We start from the raw sequence: 19054 nt of genomic DNA, 5'->3' as shown, positions 1-19054 counted from the left end.
CTTGAGTCGCCAACAATTATTTCCAGGAGAATGGTCTATTCACCCCGACATCTTCCTAGCGATATGTCAGAGATGGGGTACTCCGGACATGGACCTGTTCAAGTCCAGATTCAACAACAAGGTCGACAAATTTATGTAGAGAACAAATTATCCACTAGCTTGCGGAACAGACACATTAGTCTTCCCATGGGACCAGTTTTCTCTGATCTATGCATTTCCTCCAGTTCTGCTCCTTCCGCGTCTCCTTCGCAGGATCAAGCAGGAACAAAAGGAGGTAATTCTGGTGGCCCCAGCATGGCCCAGAAGATCTTGGTTTGCCGAGATCATTAAGATGGCAGTAGGAGTCCCTTGGACTCTACCATTTTGGCCAGACCTTCTCGCACAAGGTCTAGTATTCCATCCTACCTTACAGTTGCTAAATTTAATGGTTTGACTCTTGAGACCCAAATTCTAAAGGATCGTGGCTTGTCTCCTTCGGTAGTGTCTACCTTGATTAACGCTAGGAATCCGGCTTCCAAAGTAATTTACTATAGAGTCTGGAAGGCATATGTTTCCTGGTGTGGATCCAGGGGTTGGCACCCCAGGAAATATGTCATAGGTAGGATCCTTTATTTCCTGCAAATGGGATTAGAAATGAAGCTGGCCTTGAGTACCATCAAGGGCCAGATCTCAGCCTTGACAATATTTTTTCAACGGCCTCTGACTTCTCACTCTCTATTGCGTAGCTTTGTTCAGAGGGTAACACGGATCAATCCCCCTATTAAGGCACCTCTAAATCCTTGGAATTTAAACTTGGTCTTATCGGCTTTGCAGAAACAGCCCTTTGAACCTTTATGTGACATTCCCTTGGTTCTTTTCACTAGAATGTTAGTCTTTCTGGTTGCCATTTCTTCTGCTAGAAGAGTATCAGAACTAGCGGCTCTGTCTTGCAAAGAGCCATATCTGATCATGCATAAGGATAAGGTGGTGTTACATCCTCATCCTGAATTCCTACCAAAGGTGGTGCCAGGTTTTCACTTAAACCAATATATTGTTGTTCCTTCTTTCTTCCCAGAGCCTTGATCTAGGGAAGAAAAGGCACTACATTCCCTTGATGTAGGAAGATCGGTCAGAGTGTATTTAAAGGCGATCAGTCAGGTTCGCAAAACAGATGTTTTATTTGTACTGGTCCAAAGAGAGGACAGGCAGCGTTAAAATCCACTATTTCAAAGTGGATTTGTCAAGTCATTATTCAGGCTTATGGTTTAAAGAAGAAAATTCCTCCTTTTCATGTTAAAGTACACTCAACCAGGGCGATTAGTGCCTCTTGGGAGGTGCATCATCAGGCCTCTATGGCTCAGATCTGTAAGGTCTCAACTTGGTCTTCAGTTCATACGTTTACCAGATTTTATCAAATCGATGTTAAAGGTCATGAGGATATTGCCTTCTGGTGCAGTGTGCTGCAGGCTGCAGTATGAGTCCTCTGGCCTCCTTTTTTTTGTGCCCCCCCCCTTCAGTTGCCATTGCTATGGGACATCCCACATAGTAAGTACTATGGCTCTGTGTCCCCTGATGTAAGAAAAGAAAACAGGATTTATATAATAGCTTATCTGTAAAATCCTTTTCTTTGATGTACATCAAGGGACACAGAGGCCCCTTCCCTCGTATTATACACTTGTATTGCTCGGTTACAAAACTGAGGACTCCCAGTGATGGGAGGGGTTATATAGGGGAGTACATGTCTGGCCTTAGGGGCGTGCCAGTGTCCATCACCTGACGGTCCAATATAACCCATATAGTAAGTACTATACCTCTGTATCCCCCGATGCACATCAAAGAACGGGATTTTACAAGTAAGCTGTTATAAAAATCCTGTTTTAAGCACATACTGTTCTTGCAATTATATATTTTTTTCTTTCAAACAGTGAAAAGAATGCTCTTGAATGGATTGTCAGAAGTAACAGATGCTCACTAATGCTCACTAGTCACTCCAAGCTTAAAAGTTATAAAAATGAAGGGAAAAAAACGACCTAATTTGACAGAAAAAAGGACACATTATAAAAGTTACTGCAATTCAAAAAATTCCAGCACAGTCTAAATAACTATGACTAAGAAAAGCTCAATAAATTTTATTTATCCCACAGTTGCAGTATTGTCATGGATAAAATGTATAACTTAACCGTTTATTGTCATTATTGTTATGATTTCATCTTTAATTTGAAAGAAATTTCATGTAATAAAGAACAATGAACACATAGTTAATTATTTGCTTCAGCTGTAAAATCCCGTTTTTTCTGACAGAATCTCAACCAAGACATTAAACATTTCTTTAAAAGATTCAATAACTACATGGGAAGTATTGGCTGTGAGCTTGTCTAAAGGAAAAGGTAAGAGATATATTAAGTTATATTTGTCATGATTTGCTTGCTCTGTATGTGCTGTATCTTTCAGTATTACATGTGTGAATAAAGATATAGGATAGGTATGTGTCACGTACCTGACGGTGCAGCAGGAAGGCCTTGCATACAACCTCGGCCCAAGGCCCACCAATATTATGAACAGTGGCTGCAAGAGCCAAGTGGTGTAAGAGTGCATGGATTGTCTCTTGTGCAGCTGAGGAATTCCCAGAGTAGACCAGCAGGTAACAGCGGGGGTAGTCAGCTCAGCAGACAGGAATCAGGGAACAAGAAGCTGGTAGATGCAGAGCTGTGGAGACACTAGATGTGTGGTCAGACAAGCCGGGTTCGGTAACAGATCAAGCAGACACAAATGGCAGGCAAAGGTTCGGCAACAGGATATCAGTCAATATGGAGGTAAGCGTAGTAACAAGGCAAGCCGGGGTCAGGATAACAGAGATCAATCATAGTAAAATAGAGTCAGGTCAAACACCGGGAACAGATCAAATCACAGGAACAGATAATCACAGGTATGAGCTGCAGATCAGACAGAAAAGTCTCTGTGCAGATGAGGAGTTTAAATAGGGCTTCAATCACTAAAATCACTCTGCACTATTGTTGACCGTTAGGTGACCCCCTGCATCGGGTGGCAAATCCATGATATTGCCTGCCCTTGCAGGCAACCTCTAGTTGCCCAATAGGTCCTTCTTGTGCGGAAAAAAGTATCAACCAAGTCCTTAGCGTGCACATCCTGTTCAAATTCCCAAAAGTTCTCCTCCGGACCATAGCCCTTCCACTTAATTAGGTATTGTACCTGATTCCTTCTCCTCCTACAGTCCATGATGGCCTCCACCTCGTAGTCCTCTTCGCCATTGACGGTTACAGGTTCTGGTGGTTTGGAGACTCTGGGAAGGAATAAGGCACTGCAGGTTTTAAGAGAGAGATATAGAAAACCAGATGGATCCTAACAGATTCAGGCAATGAAAGTTCATAAGAGACATCATTCAATTTCCTTTTTACTGGGAATGATTCCACAAATCTAGATGCCAGTTTTTTGGCGGGACATGCCAACTTGAGATTTGTGGGTGCCAGCCATACCTGGTCTCCAGGGTAAAGGATCAGTTCTCCCCTTCTTCTGTCATAGGTTTTTTTGTTTGCTGCTAGTGCTTTTGTGATTGTTTCCTGTAGTAACTTATTGTTGTGATGAATAAATTACACTAGTGTCTTGAGCAGCAGGGACTGTAGCATCAGGAACAAAGTCAGGGAGAAAGGGAGGAAACCATAATTGGAGAAGGGGGACTGACCTGTGGTAGAGTGGCTGGCACTGTTGTATGCAAATTCCACAAATGGCAGCAGCGATGCTCAGTCATCCTGACTGAAGGAGGCGAAGCAGCAGATGTACTGCTCCAACATCTGGTTAGTCCTCTCCGTCTGCACATTGGTCTGAGGGTGGTAGGCGGAGAACAGGGATCTTTCAATTTTGAGGGCTCCAGACAGGGCTTTCCAGAAGCAGGATGTGAACTGGACTCCCTGGTTCGAGACAATGTTCGTAGGGATTCCGTGAAGTCTTACTACGCCCCTGATGAACACCCGGGCCATCTCCATGGCCGAGGGTATACACTTCAGTGGCAGGAAGTGGGCCATCTTGGTTAGGTGGTCAACCACCACAAAGATGGCTGTGCACCCCTTTGATGGTGGAAGTTCTACGATAAAGTCCATGGCGATCATACTCCATGACTTGTCAGGAACTTGCAATGATTAGAACAGACCACAGGCTTGTTTTTTTAGCACTCTTGCTTCGGGTGCAGTTCACACAAGAGTTCACATACTTTTTGCACGTGTCCTCCAGGTTCGGCCACCAGAATGTGCACCTCAGGAGATCAAGTGTCTTGTGTATGACAAAATGAACTGCAAGGGGGTGATCATGGCAGAGACCCAAAATGGTTAAGTGTACATTTTCAAGTACAAATACCTTGTCCTTGTTCCATGGCAATCCTTCTCGAAGCATCAACGTGACCCCTAGAGGGCTAGGAGCATCTGCTTCATCCAGGAGAAAAGGCCAGTCTGTAAAAGAAATTACATTCTGACAAGATGATATCTGGCACAGGTGACTCCCTGGGGTCATCGAACATACGAGACAGCGCATCCGGTTTCACATTCTTCTAGCCCGGCCAAAACACAAATCGGGAGAAGAATAGGGCCCATTGCGCTTTGCATGGCTTCAAGCACTTAGCAGTCCTGAGGTACTCCAAGTTTTTGTGTTCTGTATAGACTAATATGGGATGCGCTACTCCTTTGAGAAGGTATCTCTATTCCTCGAGTGTGGATTTTATGGCCAGTAATTCCCGGTCTCCAACATCATAGTTCCTCTCCACTGGGAAAAGTTTACAGGAAAAGAAGGCCAGGGGGTTAACAGATCCTTGGGTCCTTAGCGCTAGGAGATGACTGCTCCAATGGCCACCTTGGATGTGTCTATCTCCAACACATATGGCAAGGATGGGTTAGGGTGGCTGAGGACAGGTGCCGAAGTGAACAGTCTTTTTAAAGGTGTCAAAAGTGGCCTGTGTCTCGGCTGTCCACTGGAAGCGGAGGTTCTGTTTTGTTAGATATGTAATGGGGTTAATGATGCCAGAAAAGCCTCGGTTGAACCTCCTATACAAATTGGCGAATCCCACAAAGCGTTGTACCCCCTTTTTGTCAGTTGTTGCCGGCCAGTCCAGAATGGCAGTGACCCTTTAGGTGAGATCACCAACCCCAAAAATTGAATGCGGTGCTGTTCAAATTCGCATTTCCCACCCTTGGCATAAAGTCCATGTTGGCAAAGCTGGCCCAGCACCTTTTCTGATGTGATCCCGGTGAGCATCTAAGGAAACAGAAAAAATCAAAATATTGTCTAGATACACAATCAAAATAAAATCAAAATATCCAGGAAGTTCCAGATAATATCATTGGCAAAATGTTGCTTCTTCATGCAGAATGCATGCGATTTAGAATAGGTATGGTGTAGGATGGATATGATTTTGGGTAGGATGGTGTTTCCTCATGTAAGATGGGTGTGATTTAGGACAGGGATGGTGTTGCCTCATATAGGATATATGACTTAGAATGGGGGTGATGCGTATGATTTAGGATAGGATGATTCTTTCTCATGTAGACTGGGTATTTAGTATTGGATGGTGTTTCCTCATGTTAGATGGGTGTGATTTAGAATGGACATGGTGTCTCCTTATATAGGATGGGTATGATTTAGGATGAGGTAGATATTTTGTCTTGCAGGATGGGTGTGATTTAAGATGGGATGGTTTTCCTCATGTGAGATGAAAGTGTTTTTGAATGGGGATGGTTTTTCAAATGGGTAGAATGGGTTTAATCTGTGATAGAATTATGTACCCTAATGAGGCCTGTGTGTGGTTTATTTCCTCATGTCGGACAGGTGTTATTTAGGTTTTTATTCTTATATGATTGGTGTGATTTAGGATGGGATGGTGTTTTTTCATGTAGGATGTGGGTGATTCATGAGGATGGATTTTCCTCATGTATGATTAGTTGTGATTTAGAAGGACGATGGCATTTTCTTGTGTTGGATGGGTGTTATTTAGGATGGAAATGGTGTCTCCTCATATAGGCTGGGTATGGTTTTGTTTTAAAGCTGAACTCCACCCTTACACTCAGGGTCTTTCCTGTACTGAAATTGGTTAATCTGCACACCATAAACTTCTTGCAGTGTACATTAGAAGCTTTTGTAAGTCATCCTGCATCATTTTAAGGCTGTAGGACATCCAGTATCACCTCACTCTTACCTTCTCATCCTTTCTGTCCCTGGCCTGCCCCTTTCATTCACTGGATTTCAGTTCTTTCAGTATCACAAGCAGGCATTACCACAGCTTTCTGTTTTCAGGAAGCTATGTACAGGACTACCACCAGACATAATTTGACTGCATTGCATATAGCCGCAACAAGACCAGTGGCGTATCATCCATGTGTGCAGGGTGTTCACTGCACACGGCCTCCGGAGAGGGGGGAGGGGGCCACTGTGCCCTGACCCACTCTTCATCCATGGATGATACTTTTGGGGATGATTGCTGCAGCGGTGGGGGCCCATATTTTCTTCCAAAGACCACTGGATGGGGGGAGGCACGGCTCCTGTGGCTACTGCTCCACTTCTGGAGGAGGGATGCTGGGGATGCCATGCAGTAACTTCCACCAGTGACTTCCTCTGCTGGGCTCTGCAATAGATGATGTCACATCAATCAGAGTCTGGCACAGAAGTGAGTAGAGGAGGTTTTACTTTGGTGAGATTGTCTGAGCTATCACTGCATTGGAATTCCCAGCATCCCCTTAGATGAGAAAAATTGGCCTAGAAAAAATATGAGAGAGGGGAGGATTCTTCTACACAGGATGCCAGATGGATCAAGCAGCCAGGTAAGTGGCAGTTCACACAGGGGCGACTCAGATCCGAATTCAAGTCGTGCTACATGTAAAAATCAATGTAAGTGAATGAGAGCCGTCTTAATGCACACTACTGAAGTCTCTCCGACTTCAGAAAAGGTTCCTGTACTACTTGTATCTGACTTCTAGGCAACTGGTACCCATTGATTTCAATGGAAGTTGCCGCCAGGTCGGATCTCCATCTATATTGAGGCGACTCTCACAGAATTATCAGCTCTCGAGAGGGAATTCCACGCCAAATTTATTTAAAAAATCTGGTGTGGGTTCCCCCTCCGGGCACATACCTGGCCCTTAGGTCTGGTATGGATTTTAAGGGGAACGCCTACGCCGAAAAAACAGCATGGGGTCCCCCCCAAATCCATACCAGACCCTTATCCGAGCACAAAGCCTGGCTGGTCAGGAAGGGGGTGGGGACGAGAGAGCGCCCCCCCTCCAGGATCGTACCAGTCCACGTGCCCTCAGCATGGGGGGGGTTGGTGCTTTGGGGAAGGGGGGTGCCCTGCGGCCCCCCCACCCCAAAGCACCTTGTCCGCATGTTGATGAGGACAAGGGACTCTTCCTGACAACCCAGGCCGTTGGTTGTCGAGGTCTGAGGGCGGGGGGCTTATCGGAATCCGGGAGCCCCCTTTTACCCATTCACCTGGGGAAAAAATGTCAATAAAAAACACAACACAAGTTTTAAAAGTAATTTATTAAGCAGCTCCGCTGGTCTTCTTCCGACGTCGGGGGGTCTTCTAACGACTTCTCCGCTCTGTTCGGCCTCTTCTCCCAGTGTCCAGCCTCTTCTCCCGCTCTCCGGCGTCTTCTCCCGGGCTCCTCCGCTATCTTCTTGCAGCTCTTTTACTAGCGGAGGAGCCCGGTCTCCCCCGCCCTCTGTCCTTCTTCTCTCTTCTTTCTTCTTCCGATGTTGACCCGGCGCTGTCTTCCGCTGTACTGGCTTGTGCGACGTACGCGGCGACATATATAGGTATGGGGCGTGGTCATCGGGTGATGGCACGTGGTGACCCCGCCCCTTCATGACATCACAGTCCTAGCATGCCGCGGGACGTGACGTCATAAAGGGGCAGGGTCACCGTGTGACATCACCCGGTGACCACGCCCCATACTTATATAAGTCGCTACACACATCGCACAAGCCAGTACAGTGGACTACAGCACCGGGTCAACATCGGAAGAAGAAAGAAGAAAGAAGAGAGAAGAAGAAAAGAGAGCGGAGGAGACCGGGCTCCTCCGCTAGTAAAAAAGCTGCAAGAAGACAGCGGAGGAGCCCGGGAGAAGACGCCGGAGAGTGGGAGAAGAGGCCGGACACCGGGAGAAGAGGCCGAACAGAGCGTCGAAGACCCCCCGACGTCGGAAGAAGACCCGCGGAGCTGCTTAATAAATTACTTTTAAAACTTGTGTTGTGTTTTTTATTGACATTTTTTCCCCAGATGAATGGGTAGGAGTATGATGTACCCCTTACTCATTCACATAGGGTGGGGGGCCGGGATCTGGGGGAGCCCTTATTATCGTATTCCGATAAGCCCCCCACCCGCAGACCCCGACAACCAACGGCCAGGGTTGTCGGAACGAGGCCCTTGTCCTCATCAACATGGGGACAAGGTGCTTTGGGGTGGGGGGGCGCCCCCCTTCCCCAAAGCACCAACCCCCCATGTTGAGGGCAAGTGGCCTGGTACGGTCCAGGAGGGGGGGGGGGGCGCTCGCTCATCCCCACCCCCTTCCTGACCGGCCAGGCTTCGTGCTCGGCATAGAGGGTCTTTTCGGAATAGGGGGGTTCCCCTTAAAATCCATACCAGACCCAAGGGCCTGGTATGCTCCCGGAGGGGGAATCCTCACCGTTTAAGAAAAAAAAAAATTGGCGTGGAGTTCCACCTTGAGAGCAGATTCTCTGATTGGCCACGGCCAAAGTCGCCTGGCCTGGGACGAATTAAAGTCACGTTGTAAGTTGCCCCAAGTCGTGTTGACAAGTCGTGTCCAAGTTGCCTCCAAAAGTCACATTGGAAGTCGTGTTGCCCCTGTGTGAACCGGCTCTAAGGAGCACCGGTGCTCTCTCTCCCACTGACTGGAAGTACCCCCAATCTACCTCCACTAAGCACCAAGACCACCATCTCTCCCTACTAAGCACCAGGACCCCCAACTAAGCACCAGGATACCCCATCTCCCCTGACTGAGCACTTGAAGACAAAGCTGCATTCTTTTAGGCAGGTATGCAGGGGCAGGGCAGGGGCATTTTTATAGCTCTGGTCAATGTAATAATGTCACTGGTCCCCAAAAAGTGTAATTTGGGGTTAAAATGTCACTTCCTCCCATAGCTCTTAAAGGAATATTTAAAAAAAAAACAATTTCAAACAACTTTTTTAAATTTTTTTGCATTTTAGTGTAAATATGAAAACCAAGGTATTTTCGATCCCAGATCTCATATTTAAGAGGTCCTGTAATGCTTTTTTCTATTTCAAGGGATGTTTACATTCCTAGTAATGGGAATAAAAGTGACAAATTATTTTTTTTTTTTTTTAAGAACGGTGTAAAAATAGAAAATTAAGAGAAAAATCTATATATATTTTTTAATGCGCCCTGTGTGCAGAAGCAAACGCATACGTGAGTAGTGCCTGCATATGAAAACGGTGTTCATAACATACGTGAGGTATCATCGTGATTGGTAGAGCCCTAGAGCTCCTATATAACTCAAAAGATGCTGCCTGTAGAATTTTTTCTGTGACCCCTCAAAGCACCATATCCCCATGTTGATGGGGACAAGGGCCTCATCCCCACAACCCTGGCTGGTGGTTGTGGGGGTCTGCGGGAGGGGGGCTTATCGGAATCTTGAAGCGCCCTTTAACAAGGGGACCCCCAGATCCCGGCCTCCCCCCTGTGTGAAATGGTAAGGGGTTACAAAAGTACCCCTACCATTTCACCAAAAAAGTGACAAAAAAGTGTTAAAAATTACAGGAGACGGTCTTTGACAATTCCTTTATTAAAGTCTTCTTTCATCTTCTTTCTTCTGGTCTTCTTCCTTTCTTCATCTTTTGGTTTCTTCCTCCATCTTCTTCTTCCTCCGATCCTCTTCTTCCTCCGCTCTGTTTCTTCTTGCTCTGGTGTTCTCATCCGGTATCTTCCTCCACAGCGTCTCTTCTTGGTTCACGGGCTGCTCCGCACAATGGGTGGCTCCCGCTGTGTGATGCTTCTCTTCTTCTGACAGTTCTTTTATAACGGAGGGCGGGGCCACCCGGTGACTTCGCCCCCCTCTGATGCATGGAACCTGAAGGGCCTGGTATGGATATTTAGAGGGACCCCCACGCCATTTTTTGGGGCGCGGGGTTCCCCTTAATATCCATACCAGACCCGAAGGGCCTGGTATGCTTTTGAAGGGGAACCCATGCCATTTTTTCTTTTTTTTACATTAAAGTCGTGTTGTAAGTCGCGCTGTGATTCACACTCAAGTCGTGTCCGAGTTGCCTCCCAAAGTCGTGCTGGAAGTCACGTTGCCCCTGTGTGAATGAATGGACTGTTATGATACAAGTTCAATAAACACAGATTGTTATTGCCAGAGTCACGTCGAATCTCCTATCTGTATCGAACTGTGTCAAAACGAAAACGAAAATAAAGCATTTATTTATGTTGGATCTTTCGTGCTTTCGTTATCGTTTGTCAAAACGATAACGAAAATACCTGAAATTTGGACGAAAATGCATTCAGACGAAAAAAAATGCACATGTCTAATGGATACACGGAGCTCTAACTTGGCTCAGGTGCCCCCATAGAAAGCTGCTGGCTGAGGGGGCACTCAACAGGAGGGAGGGGCAGGAGAGCAGAAGAGTGTACTGAGAAGAGGAGGATCCGGACTGTTTTGTGCAAAACCAACTGCACAGAGGAGGTAAGTATTACATGTTAGTTTTTTTTGTTTTTTTTTAATGAGAATTTAAAGCTGAATTAGCCAGTGCTGCTGCCCAAAGGCAAGATGTGTGTTACTGGCTGGATTACTAGGTGAAAATAAAGGGGGAAAAAAAACACAAATTCAGCCAACACATTTGAAGATTGATGAGCTGCAAAAATATGTACTTTTTGTTTTGGGGTTTAATGCCATTTTAAGCACTCGTGCTTACAGCCTCATAGCAGTATATCTGCTGCCTCTGAATGCTAGTGTCACAAGATTCCTTGCTGGTGGCTTTGACATGAAGACGCAAATCCCTGTTTCTGCCAAGGTGTTAACGCTGGTGTCTACCTTGTTTTCAATCTGGTCGGCAGATGTAGTGTCTAGAATATTATGCAGGAGCTTTCTGCTTATAGCAGTTAGTAATTTGTTTCTTCAGATACTACATAAGTGCAAAAATGAAAAATTCAGTTATGGCACCAAGCAGCAAAGATACACAAGATCAAGAGGTATGTGAGGCCGACACTTTACTTAATTAAATAGGTTTAATAAGTTTAATTAAATACAAAAAAAGGCACTCGTCAAAAATGCAGATTATGCCCCCCCCCCACCTAATTAATAGAAGCTGTACTATAACTTCCATCACTAAAAAGTGCTGAATGAAAAGACTACCACCTCCATTCAGAGAGCACTTTTCATTGATGGAAGCTATAATATAGCTTCTAGGAATGGAGGAAGGGTACGGTAAGGGCAGACATAGTTGGAATTTTGAAACATGTCTGTAATAATCCCTGAAGCACCAAATGATTACCACTGAAGGGGCGGGTGGACAGAGCACTTCAGACTTCAACTAATGCCGCGTACACACGATCAGACTATCCGGCGGACTTTGATGTTTGTGGGCTCCGGTGGACTTTTTTTTCCCAAAAGTCCAGCGGACTTAGAAAAAGTTTTGACTCAAAAATTGTCCGCCAGACTGCGAGTCAGGCGGACAATCTGCCCGCCTGTGCGCTCGGAGCTGTGCAATAAATTATTTTAAAACCTTGTGTTGTGTTTTATTTACATTTTTTCACCAGGTGAATGGGTAGGGGTACATTGTACCCCATACCCATTCACATAGGGTGGGGGGCTGGTATCTGGGGGCCCCCTTATTAAAAGGGGGCTCCCGGATTCCAATAAGCCCCCCGCCCGCAGACCCCGACAACCAACGGCCAGGGTTGTCGGGAAGAGGCCCTTGTCCTCATCAACATGGGGACAAGGTGTTTTGGGGTGGGGGGGCCACAGGGCCCCCCTTACACAAAGCACCCCCCATGTTGAGGGCATGCGGCCTGGTATGGCTCAGGAGGGGGGGTGCTCGCTCGTCCCCACCCCCTTTCCTGACCGGCCGGGCTGCGTGCTCGGATAAGGGTCTGATATGGGCTTTTGGGGGGACCCCCACACCGTTTTTTCAGCGTAGGGCTTCCCCTTTAAGTCCATACCAGGTGACAGGGCTAGCAAGGTGTCAATCTTGCCGCCGAAAGCAGCGGCATTGACTTCCTTTGCTAGTACCGTCTACCTGGAGCCGCATTCAAAATGAACGGACTTTCCTTCATGTGTGGGCAAGTCCATTCATTTCAAAAGTCCGGCGGACTCCTGCCATAGTCCGGCAGTTTGTCCGCCGCACCTAATCCGCCAGAAAAGTCTGGTTGTGTGTGGGCAGGTCCGCTCGTTCGGAAATTCCGGCGGACCTCCGCTTCAAAGTCCGGCGGTTTGTCCGCTGCGCTAAGTCTACCGGATAGTCCAATCGTGTGTGCGCGGCATAAGACAGCTGCCAGCAGCTCAAGGGACACTTGAATGAAAAAAAATAAACTTGGGCTTTAATGTTCATATTATGTCTGTTCTAAGTGTGCAAACATAGACTAGCTGAATGTATACAAAGCAATATTCACGCTGGGATAAGCTTCAAATGTAATTTATTTAAAGCCAAAAAAAGCAGAAGAGTCAAAGTTAAAAAGATCAGTTAGGAAAGTTGCTTGGCATCCTTAGATATATCCAAAGTGGTTGTGTTTTCAAAAGACTGTTTTCCATTAATATGCCATCTAATGTTTGTAATTTTTTTCTTTTTTTTTTCTTTAACAGCAATCTGTGTTTCTGAGCCATACGATATCGTGGCTAGGATGGATTTTTTCATTGACCTCAAACTTCCATATTCAATTGTCAGAAACGAACAAGCAGAGATCCGTGCTATCCTCTATAATCATGGCACTTCTAACATTAGGGTAATTTGCCAACACTAATCCAAGTAACAGGTTCTCTTTGCAGTTACACTCTAAAAAGTGTTTGGGAAATATGTCATGTGGGAGCTACAGCACTGTGCATAGCTCTAAGTTCCAAAGTTTTCAGAATAATTCAAGTTTTTCTTTTGGGGTGCTTAAGCTAGCTTATTCATGAACAGAGTAATATATTTTTTTTTTTTTCTGGTATGGTTTCAAAGCCCCTATAAGACAAAGGTCTTATAACTTCTCCTTTAAAGCTGGAGCTCTGGCATACCTCGCTTGGCACTTATTGATTTGAATCTATGTGAGAAACATAAAATAATAGAGACATCAGGCAAATTATAGATGTCAGAAAAACTTATTCACACTGCTCACGATACCCCTGCCAAATTTAGCAAACAATGGGCAGATTGGATATCCTTCCAAGCAACAACTGCATTTAACACCCTCAGTAACCCCGCCACCTAGATCTAATAGGCCACCCAGGATAGAATAGACATTCCACCGAATACTGGGTCACCTGACCTCATCAGCTACCTTTAAAATATATTGATATCCTTCTCTATGCACCCACCCCTTTTTCATAGAACGCCAGGTGTCTGGTTCAGATTTGTACTCCCTTACGACTACCGAACATAAGAATCTATCGGATAAGCACATCTGCAAGGGAGTCGGAGATGAACACTCTCCACCCTCCCCCCTGGTCCCCCTTTCCTCTTTATATTTATTTGTCCATTTGTTTGATTTTTCTCCTCCCCCCCCCCCTCCTCTTCTTTCCACCCCTCCCCTCCTCCTTTCCAGCTGATCTGTCTTCTTACTACTCTCCCCCCCCCCTATACACCTTGCCAACTTACTTACGCTCCATTTCACATGTCGAGCTTGTTACACGAGTCTTCAACGTAGCCATCTCCGCTGACTACAAAACACTTTATCTCCCTAACTTGCTTTGCAGGACGCACACTCGAGGCCCTATACCAAGATTATCCACAATATGTGAGACAATCTGTTTCTCGAGTCCACATCATTCAGTACTAGGAGGTGGGCTTATTGCTATGTGTGCGCATTATTTCATTATTTGTACTCATATAAGACTGAACAATACTTTTGGTTTATGTACTCATGTCACTTCTTCGCTTCTGTTGGCTTTTGTATTTACTGTTTGAATAAATAAAACCCTTTCCGGAAAAAAAAAAAATTATAGATGTCAGAAATGGAACAATCTACTAATGATATAGGAGGCTAAGGGGTCTATTTAAAAATGTGTTTACCATAGATACTCTACCTAACTAAACTTACTTACTCAGCACACCTTGAAACCCTTTGATGTTCTTCAACAAGTATTTAGGATACCACCCACAGATTACTTTCGATATTTGCAAGTATGGTACTTTTTACGCAAGCACAACTTTCAACTTGAGACTAAGATAGATACCCCATTTGCTATTTTTTCCTATTCCTTCAAAACCTAGGAAAGGGATTTACTTATTTTATAATATATTGATTGGTAGCCATACCTTTTCGAGGCTCCAACAATGGCTAAGCTATTTATAGAGTCTTCAACCCAAATTGTGGAAATCGCCTTACGTAGCTGGCATAATGGATATTATTACAAATTTGCACACACAATGCTGTATGTATTGTATGACAGCTCTGTTTGGTCTTTAAGGTTATAAAACCCTATATGTCTACTCTTAAAGTTGGCCATACACTAGTAGAATTTCATTGAAAAAATTAATTTTAAGAATATTCATTTGAGCTTTTAACCACTAGTGGGGTCAAATTAACATTCGTTTTTTGACAGTGACAAGAAAATTCAAAGGAGTGGGAAAGAATTTTTTTTCTCAAATGACCAAATTTATAAAAGTGTATGTGAACAAAATAAAATACCCTTGTGAAATATATTGTGAACCACTGTGAAATGAACAAATATTTTGTGAATATATATATATATATATATATATATATATATATATATATATATATATATATCTACACACTGTATATATATATTATAAAAAAAATATTTTTTTTCAACATACTGTCACCAGTCAGTGATGCTATACTGCTCTGGTGACAGTATATAACAAAAAAAGCGAGAAAGAAAAGGCAACATTTATTACATTTCTTAATTTTCCACAAAATTGTGAAAAAAAAATACAACTTCAAAAAAATCACCAGGCCTCTTACTAAATACCTAAAAAATGTTTTTGTTTTTTTTTTAATTATCAGTATTGTTAAAGCAAAAAAAAAAAAAAAACAGTGGTGATTTATCACCAAAAGAAAGCTCTATCTGTCTAAAAAAAGATACAAATTTAATTTAAGTACGGGGTTTTAAGACTGAGTAATTGTCATTCAAAATGTGACAGCCCTGAAAACTGGCCTGGGTAGGAAGGGGGTGAATGTGTCAGGTATTAGCTACCTCTGACTGCCGTATAGACAAATGATGGTGGGCGGGATGCTCTGTTCTGGGACAATGTCCTATGATGTCGCCCCAGTCTCACCGCACTTGCGTGCCCATAGGGACGCACAGTACGGAGATCTCAGGCACATCGTGTAATTGGAACACTGCGGACACCACTCTTGGGAAAGAGCCAATGACGCAGCTCTTTACCCACGTGACCACCTGTATCCAATCACAGACAATCACACTGAGAGAGCCGATCAACGGCATCTCCTCACAGGGGAGACCTGCAAAGATAATCAGTGCACTGATAATCAGTGAAATAAGTAACATAGGGAACTGCGCTAATAATGGATTGATAGTGTAAACCAGTGAAATGAACTTCAAAGAAAAGGGAGGAAAATAGCAAAAACAGTCCCTTTCAGCTGTATTCTAGATGAAAAAATACTGAAGCACCCTGTGGCGAATCTTCTCAAGACACGGGACACAGTAAATCCACCACCACACAAATCAAGGCTTACAAGCTTATCAAGCCAGAATAGCTCATCACCCAACCTGGGTAGTTACGATCTCCCACTGCTCCAAGCGGCTCACAAGGCTGGCGTTTCTGAAGCTCTGCCCTGGATGGTCTGGCAGTCCCAATGTGTCAGTGTTCGGCCCACTCGATGTTTAGAGGCTTACTGCTGGATCCAACGGATGGAACGTAACACGGAGAGTGATCTGTGGATGTGTGTAGCCAAGCAATAAACAAAAATTAACCACCATCGGTAAAACTAGATGATTTATTGGATAAAATAACAGGTCTAAACAGGCAACAGACACAATGTCATAGCAAAAAACAGAAGCCGCCTGGCAAAAATTAAAAAAACAGAAAGCAGGCCTCTTCAAGGCGAAGCGTGGCTAAGTGTGGTGACGTCAGCACATCGCTCACCCTGCACGTTTCATCACTCAAAGGACGTCTCAGGTTTTACTGATATCGGTTCCTTCGCTTTTTTTTTCTCCTTGGCTACACACATCCACTGAGATCACTCTCCCTGTTACGTTATATCCATTGGATCCAGCAGTAAGCCTCTAAACATTGAGTCTGCCAGCCGACACTGACACATTGGAACTGCCACACCATCCAGGCACACCAGGAACACCAGCCTTGTGAGCCGCTTGGAGCAGTGGGAGATCGTAACTACCCAGGTTGGGCGACGAGCTATTCTGGCTTGATAAACTGGTAAGCATTGATTCTGTGTGGTGGTGGATTTACTGTGTCCCGGGTCTTGAGAAGATTCGCCACAGGGTGCTTCAGTGTTTTTTCATCTAGAATACAGCTGAAAGAGACTGTTTTTTTTTCTTTGTCCGAATTATCACCATTATATGTTTTATAAATCACATATGGTCCCCATAGGACCTGTTTATTTTTCAACAATTTTTAGTTTCTAAGTGTATATTATACTTTTTTTCACTACACCTCTCTGGTTGTGTATACATTTATCTCACTATAATGAGTTGTTCATTTTACTGGTTTACACTATCAATCCATTATTAGCGCAGCTTCTTATGTTACTTATTTTGCTGGTGTTGTATATCACTTTGAGTAGCAGCTTATTATATAGTCAAAATAGCGCAGTTTTTTTTATTTTCCATTACTGATCATCAGTGCCCTGATGATCAGTGCAGCCCCAACAGTGCCCATCAGTGATGCCAGTCTGTGCTCACCAGTAAGGCCGAACTGTGCCTATCAATGATACAAGTCAGTGCTATCTTTCTGTGCCTATCAGTGACACCTATCCCTGCCACCTATCAGTGCTCATGAGTGCTGCATATCAGTGCCTCCTCATCAGTGCTTCCTCATCAGCACACATCAGTGATGGAGAAAAATTACTGATTTACAAAATTTTCAGACAAAAAAGAAGAAACTTTTTTTTCAAAATTTTCATCTTTTTTTTATTTATTTTTATCAAAAAATAAAAAAATTCAACCGTTTACCACCAAAAGAAAACGGAAAATTCCTATCAAAATACTCCATGGCAGCCAATGAGTGGTTTTAGTCCCGCCTCTACTACTCTACAGGACACCACTCCCATAAATCTTTGCTCCTCACCAGTGGCCATGTTCAATAACAAGCCTACTCCAGCCATTTGGGAGGGAACTCCTGTTGCCATGGAGACCATCAGGAAGGAAAATTACGGTAAGTATTTTGATAGGAATTTTCAGTTTTCCTGACAGACTCCATGGCAGCCAACGTGTCGGAAATAACTCGCTGTACACACCCAGGTGGGCAAAATGCTGAAACAAAGATTTATTTAACACCGTCAACCGACATTACTTTAACACCAAAATCAACTGAGGATAGAGTAGCTGGCTCAACACAATTATGAGACATAAAGTTATGAATCGATGACCAGGATGCCTCTCTGCAGATCACTTCAGGTGCAACATTCCGCAAAGCTTGGGATACCAATGAGAGTATTAGTGGTCTTTGTATAGATGTTTTTCTTGTATTTTTCTGGCTGTATATTTTACTGGAGACATTTTTTGTCTCTTTTCTTTTTTTCAAGGGGGTTTCCTTTTTTAAATAGATATAGGGATGGGACCACCACACCACAGTTTTTGACACAGCAAAAGTCCCTTCTTTTTTGTCATCAAAGAGAATATGGCACCATACCTGTTTTGAAGCTGGGTCGGCCAGCCAAGGATGAAGACTGCAGACAACATAACCCGAGCCACCAGGTAGATAATATCAATCGAGACCTCCCCCAGGAAAGCTGACGCCAACCTCAATTCCTGAATGGGAGAACTCTTGGCCACTTCCTCCGAGACATTTCTTAGTGTCTCATCCATTATGTCTGACCAAATCTCCATAGCTCTTGACATGGCGGCCAGAGCCAAGGCTGGCTTACATGCCATACCTGCCGTGAGATAGACCCGCTTCAAATCAGAGTCTATCCTTCTATCCAAAGCATCTCTGAATGAGACCATGTCTTCCACAGGAAGGGTCACGTGCCTGACCAATCTCACCATGGCTGCATCCACTAGAGGGACTGATTACAACTGCTTAACTTCATCTTCCTTGAAAGGATAAAGCCTCTGTATTTTACAGAGAAGAGAGTTTTTCTTGTCTACATTTCCCCACTCGTCCGTGATAACTTCACCTAATTCAGAGAGAAAAGAAAAGCTGATACGTTCCTTCTTCAATTGTTGGAAGAATTTTCTCTGCTTTGCAGGAGCCGTTACTGGCTCTTCCCGGTTTAAAGTCTCCTTTATGGCCTCAACCAAAGGAGGAAGCAGAGCAAAGTCAAATCCGGTGCAAGGGTTTTCTCCCTCAGAATCACTATCCGAGGTGACAGCAGATGAATGACTAGGTAAAGAGGACTCCCAGGTGTCTTGAGCCTGAGTATCATTCCCTAAAGAACATGGAGGCTCTGTAGAAGAAGCATGGGGTTGGCTGGTCCCCATCTCTTTCAGACTCTCTTTAACAATCCTTTCGACCAGAGATTTTAGTTGCTGGTACGTACCACCTCTTTCACCTGTTGCTTTTGCGTAGCAGGTATCAAAGAGGGATTTGCCCTTAGGAACATTTGCCCTACACCCCCAGCAGGCTCCAACAGCTGCATGACTGGAGTGATCTTTGGAAGGCCGAGATGGTTCCCAGCTATGGTGTCTTGACCTTGAGGGAGAACCATGGTGTTTGGATCTGGAAGAGGAATGCCGG

The 19054-nt window shown here is 44.5% G+C and overlaps 1 protein-coding gene across 3 annotated transcripts in view; it reads left to right on the top strand.

Annotated features, from left to right (window-relative positions):
* LOC143961241 (complement C3-like) overlaps nucleotides 1–19054 on the top strand; it is a 649911-nt gene that overhangs the window by 419350 nt on the left and 211507 nt on the right. For all 3 annotated transcript variants that reach the window (XM_077470478.1, XM_077470476.1, XM_077470477.1), the window contains 2 exons: nucleotides 2281–2366; nucleotides 12814–12953. In XM_077470478.1, coding sequence (XP_077326604.1) covers nucleotides 2281–2366; nucleotides 12814–12953 — 226 coding nt within the window. The remainder of the gene's footprint in view (nucleotides 1–2280; nucleotides 2367–12813; nucleotides 12954–19054) is intronic.

Source organism: Lithobates pipiens, unplaced genomic scaffold (assembly GCF_037356315.1).
Source record: "Lithobates pipiens isolate NorthernLeopardFrog02 unplaced genomic scaffold, aLitPip1_a1.2 Scaffold_8, whole genome shotgun sequence".
Lineage (NCBI taxonomy): Eukaryota > Metazoa > Chordata > Amphibia > Anura > Ranidae > Lithobates > Lithobates pipiens.
Note: the sequence above shows the minus strand (reverse complement) of the source record. Positions and strands in the feature narration are given on the sequence as shown.